Source organism: Orbicella franksi, chromosome 2 (assembly GCF_964199315.1).
Source record: "Orbicella franksi chromosome 2, jaOrbFran1.1, whole genome shotgun sequence".
Taxonomy (NCBI): Eukaryota; Metazoa; Cnidaria; class Anthozoa; order Scleractinia; family Merulinidae; genus Orbicella; species Orbicella franksi.
In genome coordinates, this window is record NC_138146.1 from 8,815,247 (window position 1) to 8,833,715 (window position 18,469).

The window sequence follows — 18,469 nt, forward strand, 5'->3', positions numbered from 1 at the left end:
CTGCGCGTTCTCTTCTGCGCGGTCTCTTCTGCGCGTCCTCTTCTGCGCGTCCTCTTCTGCGCGTTCTCTTCTGCGCGTTCTCTTCTGCGCGTTCTCTTCTGCGCGTTCTCTTCTGCGCGTTCTCTTCTGCGCGTTCTCTTCTGCGCGTTCTCTTCTGTGCGCTCTCTTCTGTGCGTTCTCTTCTGCGCGGTCTCTTCTGCGCGGTCTCGTCTGCGCGTTCTCTTCTGTGCGTTTTCTTCTGTGCGTCCTCTTCTGCGCGTTCTCTTCTGTGCGTTCTCTTCTGCGCGATCTCTTTTGCGCGTTCTCTTCTGCGCGTTCTCTTCTGCGCGTTCTCTTCTGTGCGCTCTCTTCTGTGCGTTCTCTTCTGCGCGGTCTCTTCTGCGCGTTCTCTTCTGCGCGTTCTCTTCTGTGCGTTTTCTTCTGTGCGTCCTCTTCTGCGCGATCTCTTTTGCGCGTTCTCTTCTGCGCGTTCTCTTCTGCGCGGTCTCTTCTGCGCGGTCTCTTCTGTGCGTTCTCTTCTGCGCGTTCTCTTCTGCGCGTCCTCTTCTGCGCGTTCTCTTCTGCGCGTTCTCTTCTGCGCGATCTCTTCTGCGCGTCCTCTTCTGCGCGTTCTCTTCTGCGCGTTCTCTTCTGCGCGTTCTCTTCTGCGCGTTCTCTTCTGCGCGTTCTCTTCTGCGCGTTCTCTTCTGCGCGTTCTCTTCTGTGCGTTCTCTTCTGCGCGTTCTCTTCTGCGCGTTCTCTTCTGCGCGTCCTCTTCTGCGCGGTCTCTTCTGCGCGTCCTCTTCTGCGCGTTCTCTTCTGCGCGATCTCTTGTGCGCGTTCTCTTGTGCGCGTTCTCTTCTGTGCGTTCTCTTCTGCGCGTTCTCCTCTGCGCGTTCTCTTCTGTGCGTTCTCTTCTGCGCGTTCTCTTCTGTGCGTTCTCTTCTGTGCGTTCTCTTCTGTGCGTTCTCTTCTGCGCGTTCTCTTCTGCGCGTTCTCTTGTAAGTTTTCCCCTCCGATATCCATTCCCTTTCAACGTTCTCCATGCGTTTGCTTGTTCACTCATTCTTTCACCCATGCAGAGTAAAATTTACTGTGCGTGTTTACGTCAAAGCACTAGTGATTCTTAAGGAGAACACTTTGTTTGTGAAGGCGCAGAGGAATGCACGAAGAAACAAGGAAACCCACGAGGGAACTCAGCAGGGCACTCTCGGGAGACCTCACAAGGCAAATCAGGAGAGAATTAGAGAACACCCTAGGTAACTAACGAAGGAAGTTATGAGGGAATTCACGAGTAAATTCATAAGAGAACTCACAGGAGAACTCACGAGGAAACTCAGGGGGGGAACTGCCTAACATCTGAGGGAACTCACGAGGGAACTTATTAGGTAGTTTACGAGTAAACAACAACAGAACTCATCAGAAAACGTATAAAGGAACGCACGGGTAAACTCACGAGGAACGCACCAGAAACGCAAGGAGATAAGGGCTTGGATCGAAAAAAGTACCTATGTAGTAGCACACTTCTCGCTTTCCAGTCTTTTTCTAAGGTAGAGTACCACAAAATCATTGTTGTTTTAGTCCATAAATTGTCGCGGCTTCACCTCTTGGGAGTGGTTCAAAGACTCAATAGAGCAGATAGGGGAAGCGTAAAACAACTTGAGTTTCACACGGAGGATAAACTGCGGGAAGCGCTTTGTAAGGCCTCTAGAGTACCCGCCCACGAGATAAGTAGTTGTGAAAATAGGTCTTCGTTTCTTTGATATGCACCATCACTTAATATGCTTAAAAACAACAAGTTTTGGTGCTCAAAAGTGATCAGCATTTCTTAATTGACTTCCATATTGTTAAATCATTTAATTTCGAAGAGAATGAGCAGCGCCACACATTAATTAATTACACTGGAAACGAGAATTTGCAAAATTATCAGTCATGAAAAGATGTATTAATATAGCACTAAATTCCCAATGTATTGCCACGTAAATAAACTGAGAAAAAACGTTTAAATGTCAACGATCTGCAGGTAGTAATTAATAAAATTCAGAACTTCTCATTCCAATAGGTTTTTTTTAATCCTCGTTTTAAATTGCAACTATATTTTGAGAACGTGAAGAAACGACAATAGATTAGGGATGTCTAGCTGCAGTAAAGAAGGGGTGGCGAATGGTTAATGCGAGACTTTGCGAGACGGCGAGACAGGCGTTTTTCTTTGCGAGCCCGAGACATTTTGACTTTTTAGATTGCGACACCGAGACTTCAAAGTGTTTTGAGTGCGAGCGCAAGACGTTCAGACTCTAGCCTGCAGAACAGGCGGATTAGCGGGCTCTCACCAGGGCGCTTATATGCACTCGGCCTTTTTCCGCCCTGCTCTCACGCTTCGCGCGCGCGCTCGTGTATCGCGCTGGAACCCGCTAATCCGCCTGTTCTGCAGACTATTCAGACTCTTAAAATTCAAGCCCCAGATTTAGTTGAGAGCTAGAATGAGCTTGTACAGCCTTAAGCCAGCTTCTTGGACCTGACTGGAACTGGAAATTTAAATATAACACACTACGTTATGATATCCTAGAGAAAAATAACTGTTTTTCTGGCGCAAAACGGATATTGCGGTAGATTTTGTACCTTTTTGTGGAATTAGGACAATAAGGAGAAGTCAGGATTAACTTTTTCTCGGGAAATTTTTAAGTTGCTTCATTGAAATTCCATATTAAGTGAAGCCGGAGAAAACGTCATTTATAAAAGCAGATAAAGGAACGAATTGGGACTTCGAGACCCTTAGCCTTGCGAAAAATCGAGACTCCGAGACAGCTTCGTAGAAAAATCGAGATTGCGAGACGCACATAACCGCTAAAAAGCGAGACTGCGAGAACCGTGAAATTCGACTAAAATTTAACGAGACCCAGAGCTTTTGAAGGACCATTCGCCACCCCTTAAAGAGTACCCCCGGTAGGATATCCAGAGTATGCGCTTTCACTAACCTAGCCGCGAGTATTGGGCGGTTAAGATTTGCTCAACCTCTCTACCCGCCTCCTCCCACCCTTGTCTTTTCTTCTCTTTGCCTCATTATTACCTTGCTGTTGTTGACAGTCGTAATAAATTCATCTCAGCTTGAACTTTCAAATTTTGTTTTAAGATTTTTTCATTGTGTAGGTCTGGAATTCTCATATCACCTCTAGCCCCCGGAGGTTAGTGCGCCTGCATTTGGCTGAGGAATACGGTCCCATTTTTCCCACTGGGTTTTTGGGTTTTCTTATCAGGCGGTGGCAAAAACTTTATAGTCCTAGTGGTATTTACTTTCATGTGTACCTTGTAATTAGTGTCTTATTTAAACTTTGCAACGCTACTCGGACTGCATTTAACACTCAGGCTCACAGTTCGAGCTGCACACCCATCACTGTGTACGACTCATGAATATAAATAGGACCTATTTTACTCCTTTTCGAGTGTTTGAAACCCACTGTATAACAAACTTGAACTTTCCTAGATTGTTTTCTATAATATAAGATTGTTTTCTGTAATATAAGATTTATGTCAAAACGTTTAGGAAAATATGATACGTAGAGGTTTGAATTTCGCGGGCTTTTCATCAGCGTGAACTAGCACGCTATTTATGATCTAGTATTGTGTCAAAACTTGATCTTTTGTAAGGCACATCATATTTCTTCCACAGCAAAATATTTCATGGGACTGCCGAAAAAGAAGTAAATAATCATCTGGCCGGCTGTTATTGATTACCGAAACCTGGATTAGTAAATCTGCAAAAAGTAAGAAAATAACTTCATTGGTGAAGTCACTCAGAAGTTTTCCATGTCTCCCACGCCAGGGGAGGTTTCTTGATTTCCAGCTCAGTTTTCCGTTCCATGCTTCATACTTCTCCTAGCGAGAGAGAAACAAATACTCTGTAAATTACGTAAACTAAAAGCTAGGGGAGTCAACTAAATAGACATTACAGGTTACCGATGTCTTTCTGGAATTCTCATTCATAGTCCGCTTTTGAGACAATTTCGTTAAATTTGCTTGCCCTTATCATTTTCTAACTTATTAGAGAAATGTTTGGTCCATTTACAATTCTGAGCATTTCTATTTTCGGAGAACTTGGAACAAATCTACAGCTTAATACCGTTACGTTCAAGAAACTAACCTCGCTGTGTGTGTTGTTAAAAAGTTGTCCCTCTCTCCTACATCAGAAGCGCCTCTTACTTTCCAGCTTTCTCCGTTCCAGGCTTGATGTTCTCCTAGTGATAGAAAGATAAATGCCCTGTAAGTTTTATAAGCTGGATAACATGAACTACTGAAAAGCTTGGGAAGTTTCCTAAATAGACTTCCATCATCAGAGTTTACTGATGTATTTCTGGGATCTCGGGTTCATGGTACGTCTTCAATAAAATTTTCGTAAATTTGTTTACCCTTATTTTTTACTCTGGCTTATCTTAAATTCTTACTTATCAGAGAGAAGATTTTTGTTAGCTTATAATTCTGGATAAGTAAATTTGTTTTCGAACAACTTGCGCGAAAGCTACAGCTAATAACAGTTCAAGCAGGAATCTTACCTCACCTATGTCATTCACAAGTTGTTCTTGTCTCGTAGAGCAGAACTTTTAGCTTTCTCCATTCCAGGCTTGATATTTTCCTAGCAATAGAGACAAGAGACTTTTAGCTACTGCCCTAAGGAGATAAGGAACTCCGCTTTTGTTGTGTTGCCTTTTTTGTTTTTTTGATCTCTCTCACGGGATAACAGTCTTTTCTAAAGACGAAAGCCGTCATGACAGAATGTCCATGTCTAACAATAACCACACAGGCTACTGTGATGTTTGATATGGCTATATTCAGTACGAGGTTTGAAAGATCTTTTTTTTTTTCGGGAGAAGGGGGCGGGGGGAGGTAGAGAGGAGGCGTTGTCTTGCTAAAGAAGCCCTGCTGCCTGGCTTTATGGCTATTTAATTTGGACAGAAATAAAGATTTCGCGTTCCAGGCAAGTCAACCATTTGTTTTGGACTAGTCCCTTTCATAAAACCCACGAAGCAAGCTTTACAGTCCTCATTCCAAGCAATATTGTTGTATAGTTTTCGCTCACATTGACTTGTCCTGAAAGCCCTTTTTCAACTGAGAGGTAAATTGTTAGAAAAGCATCAGAAGATCATCAAAAGTGAATTTCTTACTCCTATCGGGTATCATCGGTATTATCTAGCATAAGTACCATCCCAGAATGATGGAAAAGACGGTTTTCACAACATGGGAAGAGACCATGGGCGCCACGAAATTCGTCTATGGCCATTGACACATTTCTCATGCTTCCCAGCCAGTTAAAGCTATCGCCTCCAATCAAAAACTGCAAACAATATTACAAAGATGCAAAATTATTGCAAAGTTTTCAGTTTAAAACTATATACAGATTTCTTGCTGGAAATGCAAGCCTTGTTAAAATTGGTGTCACTAAAAACGATATTTGCACCTTTTGTAATGATGCTTCAGAGACAGCATACTCGGAGACCCAGGGGTACCTAGTCCGGACGATGAGATATTTTTGGGCGAAAGTTTACATCAAGAGAAGGAAAGGGGGAATATCGTGTCGCCCGAAAATATCGCATCGTCCCGACTAGCTGCCCCTGGGTCTCCGAGGGTGCAGAGACAATGGAACATTGGTGATAGTATGAATTTGAACTTACTGGAAGCGATCGAAGACTTTGATTAAGCGATTTGCACGGGAACATTCAAAGGTTGTTTGTCGGCTTTTAGGGAACCTTAGGGAGCTTGGAGCCAAGCAGACCTGTTCTAAAAAAATCTATTTTATTTCCAGTTAAAGTGCTCTTCTTGAGCAATAAATTTATTACATACTTTGAATTCATATTTACATCAACTTTCTTGAGCTGGAAATAAAGCCTTTAATAAAGACTTTCGTTCGGAATTGTACGGCAAATTATTAGCAAGACAAATAACATAAGACGTTTAGGCTCTGGACAGGTACGCAAACAACACAACTGAGGAACCTTTACCAAATCGACTCAAAAGTTCGATTATTTTAACATTTACCGGAGGTAAGACTGGTAGAAACAGGCATTGCCTTTTACCATAAACGTAAATATTTTAGAAACAAGTCTTGTGACGTCTCATCTACTTGTTCTCGGTTCCTGTCAACAATCCAAAAGCTCACAGTTTAATTCTTAGTTAAACCTCGCGTTGACTTTCTTGTGGAACATTGACAAAACATATGACTCTTAATGAACCCTCATGGAGGGAGGAAAGTAGGAAGACTGAAAAAGTTATGGAAGCACGTATTAACAGTAGTGACACTGGACTATATCATGAACCCATGGAGCTAATGATATATTAAAATGCATTTCTCATTATTTCACTGTGCACCCTACCAACCCCATTTAAATAAATATAAAGCTAAAATCTTGTTGCCTTGCATCATCCAATGACGTATAAATTACATGGTGTAGTGGCTTTTGCATTGTATGAAATAAAAGAGCTTTGTACATTAAGAATATGGAAATTAGGAAATTCTGTGTCAAATTTCTACAACATACTTTGTTATTTTATACAAATATTTAGAAGTAGGCACTATTTCAATTGTCACACAACACTAAGTCCAAGAAGAATTGCGTGACAATCCAAATAACAAGAGACAGCCCTTTTAATCAGTATCATCAGATTGAGCAAAGTCACATGCCATTAGGAGCTGTTGAAGTGTGAGTGCCTGGGATCTCCTTTAGTGCATTGTCACATGACATAAGTCTCTTGTGGAGCCTGTCTACTTCATTATCACATCTCTTCCTTTTCAGTTTAAGCTGCGACACTTCCAGTTTCATTCGCTCAATTTCCTTCAATTTGGTGCTGATTTGAGCATCAAACTCTGCAAGGAAAAGAAAACATGGCCAAATAGTACATAAAAATGGTGAGAATTTTGATTAAAGAGCATCTTTGGTCCATTCTTTTTACAAATGTTAATGACAATTTTGTTGCCATACAGTGAAACCTGTATTAAGCAGACACCCTTGGGACACTCACTACTGTCCGCTTAATACAGGGTGTCCACTCTAAGAAGGCAATAATACTTAATTATCAACCCTTTTGTAACAGTGTAATTCAGTGTAAGATCAAAGACTGCTCATAGCACAATGTCCAGTCAGTCAATGCATCAATCTGGAATAATTTACTTAGCTTTAAAATCACATTGCTGAACAATGTTGAAGGAATCTGAGCTGAGCTTTTAGAAGTAAAAAGCCCATGAAGTGTTGGCTTATTGCAGGTTTTGTGCAACAAAATGGCTCAATATTGGTGGCTGCATCTGCTTAACAGAGGTGTCCGCTGAATGTAGGTTTCTTTTACAGTAAATGTGGGAGGAAAATTTTGGGACTCGCACAGGTGTCCACTTAATACCGATTTCACTATACTTGAACTGATCTGAACAATGATGCTACAGGCAACTCAAGCTCTGTATAGTAGAGGAAAGATATTGTTTAGCTTGGGTGGGGAAGATATTTAACAATTATCCCATGAGCGTGCATTGGATATGAGTGGAAGCGTGAGTGGAATAACTGTTTTATTAAGAAAACCTCCCCATAGGCGTACACTTACCATATTTTTAGAGTATGGTATAACTGCTCGTATACCATGATGGCTTAGCCAAAGAAACTCATGAACTGCATTATTCAGTGATCCAGTTTTTTAAAAATAATGGTTTGCCACTACCTTTTAATAGAGTGAACAGTGTCAATGAAGTTCTCTTTTGCACTCATGAAATGACAACAGTCAGGAAGCCATTAAAGAAAATGAAGAATACAAGAGAATTTTGTTGGCTAGTCATTTAGTACAAGGGGGCAGAGCATAATAACTAACAAATATTTTAGTATTTGGGGTATGGCTAAATACTAGGAGTACATTGTGCAGTAGAACTGTAGCACTCAAAAAGTGGTAGGTACCACTTATACCTGTAGAGGCAAGTAGGACAAATGAACCAACATTTACATAGGAAACATTACTGGACCTATATGAGAAGCATTTTTAGTAAAGACGCACCTTTTGCTTGAGTTTGTATTTTTCGTAGGTTTCCCTCATCTCTACTGCGAGCCCTTGCCAGTAATGCTGAGACATCATGCAGTAACCCTGCTTCTCCAAGGTGTTTAAGTAATGGCGAATTGCCTAAAAAGTCTAAACATAAGAGTTTTAGGGGCAAAGTCTTGAGTCTCCTTATAGTTTCTCATACATCTATGGAAAAATATTTAGCTGACCTTTCCAGTCAAGTGTTGTAAAACCAAAACCACAACCAAAACCAAAGTAATTACTCTGACCAGTCACAAAGGACACACCCAATCCAGTAAACCAGTCAAAACTGTTAGCAAGTTTTTTAAACCAAACACTTAGCGAAGTAACACAAACCCAAAGAGAAATGCAAACTACTCCTGACACTATCTTTCACTCTTATCATCAGGCTGTTTATTCCCAGTGCCTGCTTGCTTGCTTGCTTGAGTTACTAGTCACAACAATTTTCAATTCAGTCTCTTGTGTGACTGTTGTATAATCCTCCCAACTAATCTGTCAGCATGGGACAGTTGGTATGGTGGACAAGACAAGCCTGGCTGATTTTGTAGCATATGGCAGGGTCATGTAAAAGGCCTATTTTAAACAGCAAATTTTGTAGTGAGAATGTACCGAGGTGTACCCTCAGGTAAAAACCCTTGAAAGAGAATGAGATTCCTTTTAAAAAACCATGTACTCGTGACATGCTGTAAGAAAGGATCTGTGCACTTTCCCTGTTATTCTACATTTTCCTGTTATTTTCTTTAATCAAGCAGACATACAGTGTTGGCAACAAATCCCTATGAAGCATTCCATTGGTATGGAATTTGATTGGCCAGTATTTCAAATGTCCCTCAAGTGCTCAGGGACTGGTGTCTGATGCCTGCTATTACACAGGCTGCAGAACACAATAAACTGCTAAGCGGTGTGGTACTGACCTGAGCAGGATGCACTGCTTGAAGCTTGCTCTTCTTGTAACTGCTGAATTTGCTGCAAAAAAAAAAAAAGAATTACTGCATACTTAATACAGAGGAAAGGACACAGGTTCATCACCACTCCTGCAAATGAATGGGATAGTACATGTAGTCCACGATTTAAGTATCTTATGCTAGACTACCCAGTGCCATTTTATACTGTCAAGTCAAGTTAAAGAGACTGCATTATTCAGGACAAAGTGGTCCACAATACCAGATCTTACACTGGAAGATTATTCTGGAAGTATTGATACTTTTACTAGATGAGATGCTAGACCATCGCTGGTTACTACCCCGCCCAATCACTTTGTTGCCCAACCACCAATCACTTCGACTGATTGCCCTAACAGTTCATCAATACCAGTGTATATCCCCAGGTAGAGAGAGGCACAGATACGCTAACCACTAAACAACAGGAAGGACTTTGACATTTTTAATTTAAGCTAACAATGCACAGTACACCATGCAAGCTGACGCAAGTTACCTGCTCAGCATCCTCATTATCATCTAGGGGCTCGACCTTGATATTCACTGACTGCACATGAGCAATACGTGGATAACCAAGTGAGTCATCATCCTCATTGTCCATCATTGTTGCGCTCACTGGCGACTGCTCATCAATGCTGAGAGGAGGTGATGGTGTAACAAGGCCGGCAAAACTTATGTCTCCAGTGCTCTCGGCAACTGTCTCATCAGTTTCAACCATCTGATGATTTGAATAATAATCTCAAATTAATATCAGTGTCATTCTGACTCCCTGAAGATTAGATTATCATCAAATTGTCAATTAATTGACCTTGCTCCCAATGTGTGGCTTCATAGCTCAGTTACTAGAGCATTGCACCGGCATCGCTGAGGTCATGGGTTCGAATCCCTTTGAAGCCCTGATTTTTTCAGGCTTCTTCTTTCCAATTGCTTAAATTGGAAAATTTACTGCGATGATCATTCTTCACTTTCATCTACAACCGCAGTTCAAATATCAATTATTCCATATAAACTTTGCATCAAACAGTACATTCACAGGGCAGACAGACTTACTCATGCTGTCAATCATACACAACATAGCCTGTGCAACTTGGCGGTTTAAATTTCTTATGCAAATTTATAAGCAATTTGGGCACGAGCACACAAAGTGGCAAAGCCACAAAAAAGAACTCCAAAGCCATGAAAACAAGCAGTGAAGCTACGGCCACGAGGAACCACCTGCCTGGATTACCCACATTTTTTATTGCTGCCCCCTATTACATATTTTTACAACCTGATGACAGGTTTTGTGGATTGTATCAACCCAACCAATCAGAGCATAGATCATAATATGAAACTTCCAACTTAGCAGGAAAATGCCACTGTGATACTGTAGAGTCTATCAAAACAATACTATCTGATGCGGTGTTTGCTCGATGGCGGCGAAGGGGGATACAGCAAAAAAGCCTGAAAAGGGAGGAATCGAGAGAAGTGTAAATGCTAATCATGCACTTTGCTGTTGTCCACTCAAGATCAAATTTGGAGAATTTAAACATTTCCATGCAAAACCTTTACAAGGTCTCTAAGCGTGAAGGATTTCAAAATGGCACTTTGTCAGAAATCTGCTCGAAAATTAGTCTACAAATAGACAGATCAGACAATTTACCTGATTGCGTGTGCCATGCCCGTGCATGTAAAATAAGAAACTCATTTGAGCTGTATAATTTCATCTACTCAAACCTGCAGAAAAGGAAGTGAGTCACAATTGAAGTTTCTGATGACTCAAGCAGATGCAAGCATCTATTTCCAATGACCATTTCATTGCCAGATCAAAGTCCTCAAACAAGAAAAGGACATCATTTACGATAACATTTCTAAAATTTGGCCGCCAATGATGCTCTTTAACAGTGAAATAACAATATTGGTTCTTGTAGATGACAATTCTAGTCTGGCGAGCACAAACGTGTTAAAAAATCATGCTTTTGCCAATGCCTGTCGGGCAAAATGGCCATCACATCACTCCCATGAAGCAAATTGTTTATGGCTGTTTCTTGCTCATGTTTGAGTTAACAATTTCGTCACCTTCGCGAAGAATATTCAGGCCCGATAACGCTTTTGACAATGCTTTCTCAACCATTTTCTTTTTATGCACCAAAGATCTGCATAGTAAAACAGTGTTGTTCCTTGGAGCTGTCCCTTGGGAGACAACAGAAAATTTTGATTGATGTGTTAGCCTTCCTATCCAATGGCAATGGCTTGTACGCCAGGGTATGGGACAAACAAAAAATGTCGGTAATCTGGGCAGGTGGTTTCTCAGTTGTTTCTCTCCCAGGCTCCTCCTCCCTTTCTTAGCATGTTCAAATTCCTAATAAACCGCCAAGCTATGCAGGCTATACTCAACACAAACCTCCCATAAACAAACATTTGACAGTTTTGGTGACTGACACAAATAGGAAATATAGATTGAAATAATAATATTACCAGCACTAGGAACCTACCCTGATAAGTTCCTCCACAATGGATTCAGATCCACTGGCATTTAGTGCAATATCTAAGGCTGTCTGCCCTTCATTGTTTCGGATACTTCTGTCTGCACCAGCAACAATAAGTGACCTGATGGCCTGAGTGCAGTATTCAATTTTGTGTTTTTCACCTCGAGCTAAAATGTGCAGTACTGTTTCGCCAGCAATGTTAACTGCATTCAGAATGGCATCTGCATAATCCCCCATCTTCTTGCCTTTGTTCACAATCACCTCTACACATGACAGAAAGAAGTTGGGTTTGTGATCTCCATTTACAAGCATTTTTGCTGCTGTGTGCAAAGGAGTATCTTCATGTGACTCATCTTTTATCAACAGGGCTTCCTTTAAGAGGCCAACCATTTTTGCAAACTTTGGATTGAGTTCTTTCACTGTGAATTTTGGTCTTGATTTATACAACAGCTGGATAGCTCGATGCAGGGCAGTTTCACCTTTTCCTGATGATTTTGCCACGGAAGAAAATCCACTGGCAAGCATCCACTCTAGAGCATTACACTTGCCCAATGCTGCTGCCCAGTGAATGAGAGGGCATCTGTTTTCCAACACTGCATCTGGCACATCGTCGTCTTTTCCCCATCCACCTTTGGTGTATTTGTCAACACTTTCTTTCAAGTTGTCAAGATTTGACAAGGACCCCAGCATATCTGTACAGTTGATAATAGCCACTAACAGTTCATGGTGCTCTGGACACTCTTTATTTTTGTCACAGAACGGAGTACATTTGCGCAACATAGGTTCTTGGTTTATTTTAGAGAAGTCTTGATATGCATTTGCCATGGAAGCCATCATTACACCCAAAACAGTGTAATGCTTTTCAAACTCTCTCTTTAGTTAATTTAAGCTGGAATCTGTGAAAAAAACAAAAAAAAACATTTGATATAAGTTCCACAAAAACTAAATAGTCACCACCTGGAGACAGATATCTTGGATGGGAGTTAGCTTAGGATGTTTGTATTTTTGCTGCATCCTAATGCATGCCAAGGTGTCACGGCATTCACAATGCATGCCAAGATGTTGTGACATTCACAATGCATGCCAAGATGTTGTGGCATTCACAATGCATGCCATTCACAAAACAAATTTGATATAAGTTCCACAAACACTAAATAGTCACCACCTGGAGACAGATATCTTGGATGGGGGTCAGCTTAGGATGTTTGCATTTTTGCTTCATCCTAATGCATGCCAAGATGTTGTGACAATCACAATGCATGCCAAGATGTTGTGACATTCACAAAGCATGCTAGGATGCTGTGACATTCACAATGCATGCCAAGATGTCGTGACATTCACAACGCATACCAAGATGTTGTGACATTCACAATGCATGTCAAGATGTTGTGGCATTCACAATGCATGCCAAGATTTTTTTTTATAGTTTATTTTACTGATACAAACATATTACAATATTGCAACAAATCACAAAAGTAGTGCACAAAAAGAGGGTTGTTACAACTGATAATATTCTAATGAAAAATAGTCGATAATGTTTACGATAGTAAATATTACAAACAATATGTCTCTCTAGCTTTGTACAAGTGTATATAGCTGGGGGAAATCGTAACATAGTCACGTCAAGTCATTTGTCTATTTCAAGCTGGATAATAAATTTGGATATGAATTCAGAAGTATCTTGTTTCTTTTGCATTGTTTTGCAAGCATAATGGTATTGCATTGTGGCGAGGTTAGGCTGACATTGATTTGGTGTAAACTATTGAACCATTGAAGAGACTCGTCACATAATTTCAAGAGAGATTGACAATCGAAGAATGCATGTTCAATAGAGTCATTTTCACCGCACAGAACACATTTGACACAGTCAGTTATTCCAAATCAATTAAGTTCTTTATTAGTGACTAGTATTCTGTGCAACAGCTTGAAATAGAATTGTCTTAACTTATTATCCCAAGTGATTTTATAATTGTTTTGAATACAGTTCACTCAATTGTCAGCAACTTCAGGACAATTTTTCCTCCATGATTTAATCGCAGTAGGTTCTGTTTTGATTTCCTCTACAAAAAGTTTATACAACTGCTTGCAGAAAGTTTTCTTTAAATTGAGAGTGATATCTTTAGATATTTGGAAATCGAAGTTTTCGCAAATTGAATTCAGATCCCCAAGGTCCATATTAACTGATGCGTAACTTTTTTCATTAGGCTATAGAGGTTTGATGATAAAAAGCATAAGCCCTGTTCCCTTTTCTTACAAAAATTGCTAATTTAAGTATATACATGTATTAAGCTCATCACGGAAGTATTTTTGCATAATTTATTCCTTGAATCATTTTCAATATGCAACATTAATAAAACAGAAAATAATGATAAAAAACCCTACACTGTTCCTAGGCCTGCAAAGGGGAAACCCACTGTGTAAACAAAAGTTGATATTACAGGGGAGGGGAGGGGATAATACTAAAATTCTTCAAATTTTAATTCATGTACTCAGATGTCAGGGGTTCAAGTCAGCTTAATTATGATAAAGAATTGGTGAATATAACTCCATCTTGCATGCAGAACTACATGGCCTTTTAAAGGTTAGACATCACCTGTTACAATCCAATATGTTGTATATGGCAGTGATTTACTAGACAAAATATAGGCTTTCCATCAGTTTCATGACATTTAAGAGTACATTATTATTTTTGTCTCAAAATCTGAGTAAGAAAAATAAATTCTGTTAACAGACACAAACTTAATAACTGCCATAATATTGCAAAAAGGCGAGCGATACTATTAAACGACAGCCAGTTGCCAGTAGATCATTTTACCTCCGTCTTCGCGCTGATTATTTAATGTCAACAAAAAAACTAAATAAAGAAACACCCGACAGAAGTAAATGATTGTTCGACGCAATGGCTGTGCACAATATTACCGTCTATTGAGATTTATGGTTAAGAAGAGAGTTTTTGCCCTCAACTCGACTGGAGAACAGGAAACAAATAAACTGAGAATTATTGCTTGACGTCAACTGCCAAAAATAAATCTCTCGCTTTTGCGTAGTTCCTGACCCCCAGCCGGTTTCGCCAGATTTCGAAACATTTCGCTTGAATCGAAAAATACTTGCAATTTTACCGGCCAAACAGTCTTTCGTAGTACCCATTAACAAATAATTTGTACATTCTAATTCTTAGTGAGTCTATATGGGTTTGAAAAGCCCAGCGTCGCGGACGGACATGACACGTGGAATAGGTCGCGGTCTCGACTGTCTTCTTCAACCTCTAAGCAATCCGCGGTCGAGATTTTCATTCAAGAAGATGAAGGAAACTTCGAGTCCTTGTCTGAAATACTTATACACATATGAAATGTCGTCTCTACTACTCGAGGATATGGGAAAATATTGAGAAAACAAGTTTGAAGATTTGTTGTAATATAAGACAAGCGACTTCCCCTCGAATATAATATGTGCTGTCTCCATGTGTTTTCCTCCGCAGACCGATTACAGAAACACAGTTGCCATCAGCCTCTGGGTTACCAGCAGTACACGAAAGGAACCAATTCTTCATTCGCTGGAGTTAACTTCATCGATTCATCGGAACTCTATCTTAAAAACAGAGTGCGTCCTTGCGCTCTGTCGTATTTCGTGTCGAGAATGGAAGGGTCGCGCGGTAGGAGCGTCGGCAACTGAATGAACTGCTTGGTCTTGAAGACAACGACTGCTTTAGTCTTAACATTTCGAAGTTGGGTCGATACGGTCATTTGATGGGAAGGAGTAGATTTTTCAATCTTTCCCTTGACGAAAATGCTTTTCAGCGCGGAGACACCGAGCGAGAATATTCACGAGATAACGACAAGAATTAGCCTGCCTGCGCAGACAGCCATGAACGGGAGAGAGAAGGTATCCGTTACAACTCGATTTTCTCCCCGCTCACCGACTAATAGGCTGCTTCCAAGGAAAAGGGTTTAGTTTTTACTTACCTAATTATACGTCTTTAAAAGACGAAGGAATAGGCAAGGAATTGGCCGTCCGAATTAGGCTCCTTCGGTCGCAGACTTGAAGCTGACGAAAATGATTACACGGCAGCTTCCGTCATCCCTCAAGGGCGGTAGCCAGGCTGTCAATCAAAGTTGCCACCGCGGAAGGACGTGAAACACCAGGTATTATCTTCCTTCGACCTCATAGGCTGCCGCCGGAGTTTTGCATTTCAAATATCCTCTAGTTTGGCACCATAAACAAAGGACTATTGTAAGAGCACCTCGACATCTGCGGAGTAGTTGTCAGTTTGCCGCCTGCCCACAAGTCGTTTCTTGCTGGTTGCTCGCGTAACCTGCTGCGCTCACAAGCGAGTTGCGGCCGAGCGAGTGACTTCGCTAATTCCCAAGATTTCCCCGCTAATTCGTCTGCCCAACAACACTGAAACTGAAAATGTTTTTCCGATGTAAGGTTCGGAAGCATGCCGCAATCATCTGCCTTTCGTCGGCTGACCTCACGGGCTGCCGCCAAAAATTAAAAGCCAGAGAATTGAAGTGATAAATAATTACTATGTTTATTCAGTTGTATTCTCTGCACCATCTGCCTCGCCGAGGTGTTATGCGACATAAAAATTGACGCATCTCTCGATGTCGCAGCTTTGTTGCCTTTTATTTTTTTAAAATACGATACCAAGGGAAGTTAGGGAAAATAAACAGTGAAATTTAAATCTCGGAAACGTACTTCTCTGAGCCAAGGACGTATTTCTCGTCCTCAGGGAGAAGACACTGAAGAGCAAACAGGACTGTTCTAGAAGTTACTGTATTACCATATCAATTTCTCTGTGTCAAGCGTCCCCGACATTGACTACTTTTCAATGGTCGAATGTTGTTGGATACTAGCAGCTGAATAAAAAGGCGATTGCCGAATCATGAACATTATCTGACTAACAAAAGACCGTGTAACAGTGAGATTCATTTAAATCATTCAGTTCTTTCGTCTGTTAATTTGGCTGCATGCCAACTCGTCTCCAAGCGCTGAGTAGGGTAGCTCTTCCTTCTGGCTGATAAGATATCTCCCAGCAGCTCCAATAAGCCCCGCCAGTAGACTGACCTCTCGAGTCCGTGAAAATCAAACTGAAGACTCGGTTGTTCGAAGTACTCATCATCACAGACCTGCCGCTTGATGCTAGTCAGCCGGACGTAAAAGAAACAAGAGCAATAAAATTCACGATTATATTAAAGCTACAGTATTTTATAATAGCTTAGTGTACTCCCAACCTACACAAAATTATGATTATGGCTAAAACACAAGCGTCCTGTCCCAAAGTGCCCTTCCTAAATAAGCACGATCCCTCTACTTCACCGATTATCAAACCCGTCTACGCTACGGGACCTGAGAGACCGAGTTCCCATATTAGTAACAGCATGTAGTCGAGGAAGGATTGTTTTCAGTCCTTAATTCTTCCAATACCGCAGACGCTTCCTGTGAAGAATGAAATGACAAGTCGGACCGCATTGCGAAGTCAGAAGTGTCGAGAAGTTACCGGAGTGATTATTTATACGGCAGCGTCTTACTCGAAGAGTCATCAAAACTTCATGTAGCACTCAAACGGAATCAGCTGGATAATGAGTAATGTATTTCAAGCCCGTTCGAGCTTTGACTACGAATTATTAAATATCGAAAACCTGCTTCTTCGTAACTAGCCAACACTGGTACGAGAGTACGTCAGTTATGACTGTAACATGACAAGGGTAGAAACGTCTTCGAAGCAACTTGAAACGGGCAAGCACCAAGCACTTCAGCAAACACTTCAGAAAGTAACGACCTCGTTTCCTTCGTTTCGTTCAAGTTTGACTCTTTTCTTATCAGTTCAGGTAGTTGCTAATTTCGATTTGCGCAGCTAAACCAACTTAACTTACCAATACAGGATTGTTTATGAAACGGATAAAGACAGTTGAGTTCAAGTTACATCGCATCAGACTAATCAGTGATTTGTCCTTTCAGAGTGAAGATGAGTCCCGGGAGATTAGTACAGTGGAATTATGATTTTTCGCCTCCAAGGGAAACGAAAATTTTGTTCCAAATATCGGATAGTTCGAGAAATCGGGGCTAAATTTATGGTGTTCGAAGGTTCGAAAAAACGAGGGTTCAAGAGATCGGGATTCCACTCTATATCACCTGAAACAAATGTATCATTTTGATACAGCTTTGTTGTATTCGTTAGTTCAACTGTTCCTACGTCGCGTTTGAAGTCCTTCTATTGGACAGGAGGCTCGTTGACCCGTCGCGGAATTTTATCGCTACCTTCCAGAGTTCTTTACTTCCGTGTCGTTACTGTTGTTGTTGACTGAAGCCACATGCGTGGTTTTTGAGAGGGGTGTTGCAGATAGTTATCCTTTGTGCAACGCAACACAACGCAAATATACGAATTGGCACAATGCACACTATCTCTTCTAAATTGCCCAATATTTATTTGCAAAATTTGCAATATCCTGTAAAATCTGCAATATCTGTATGTAAAAATATGCAATATCTGTATGTAAAAATATGCAATATCTTGTAAAATGTGCGGCAACATCAAGTTGTAAAATATGCAATTTTCTCAGTGTAAACTGCACAATATCGATTCTTCAATATGCAAGTCTTGTATTGTATCCCTAGCAATATCTTTTAATCCAATTGTCTCAACTGCGGCCTGAACTTACAGCTTCATTTCTTTATTTAAATTTGTTTAGTGGCAATCAATAATCAAGGAGTTTCCGCCCCCGGTGTGATAAGCAAATGTCGTGATATATTTCTGCCCTGCAGGACCGTTGTTTCGTTTTCTCATTTACGTTCAAGCAGCATGTTTTCTTTTCTGATGGCTTCCACCTCTTCACATTTAAGTAGTATGGAGGAAAAAAAAACTTTAACTCAAACTATCTTTTGGAAGGAAAACATTTAAGAAACGCATGTGGACGGACCATTTTCAAATTGTAACACAGTGAGAGACGCCGCATGTCGAAAATTGTAACGGCAACATTGCGCTGTACAGATGCATACTTCTCTAATCAAAGCCAGGTTTTCATTGAGGGTAGGGAGGGT

At 40.8% G+C, this 18,469-nt stretch overlaps 1 protein-coding gene and 1 long non-coding RNA gene across 2 annotated transcripts; both read right to left on the reverse strand.

The window, feature by feature from the left end:
• Positions 1–2,702: 2,702 nt before the first annotated feature.
• Positions 2,703–4,624, reverse strand: LOC145477945 (uncharacterized). The gene is made up of 3 exons (XR_014048169.1): positions 4,527–4,624; positions 4,118–4,211; positions 2,703–3,852 (listed from the first exon to the last, which is right to left on the reverse strand). It is a non-coding gene; the product is annotated as an uncharacterized LOC145477945 (long non-coding RNA).
• A 68-nt stretch (positions 4,625–4,692) lies between these two features.
• On the reverse strand, positions 4,693–17,828 carry LOC145477944 (uncharacterized). Its single transcript, XM_081455819.1, has 6 exons — positions 15,391–17,828; positions 11,435–12,324; positions 9,457–9,678; positions 8,937–8,988; positions 7,999–8,130; positions 4,693–6,832 (listed from the first exon to the last, which is right to left on the reverse strand). Exons 2-6 carry the CDS (start codon positions 12,263–12,265, stop codon positions 6,642–6,644), a joined length of 1,428 nt encoding a protein of 475 aa, XP_081311945.1. The 5' UTR covers positions 12,266–12,324; positions 15,391–17,828; the 3' UTR covers positions 4,693–6,641.
• Between the last annotated feature and the right edge of the window lie 641 nt (positions 17,829–18,469).

Coding starts and splice junctions, on each gene's coding strand:
- LOC145477944 (XM_081455819.1), bottom strand. CDS start 12,265: ATGATGGCTTCCATGGCAAATGCATATCAAGACTTCTCTAAAATAAAC. Junction 9,679..11,434: donor TTGTGGAGGAACTTATCAGG/GTAGGTTCCTAG, acceptor TCAAATCATCAG/ATGGTTGAAACTGATGAGAC. Junction 6,833..7,998: donor AATACAAACTCAAGCAAAAG/GTGCGTCTTTAC, acceptor TTTTCCTTGCAG/AGTTTGATGCTCAAATCAGC.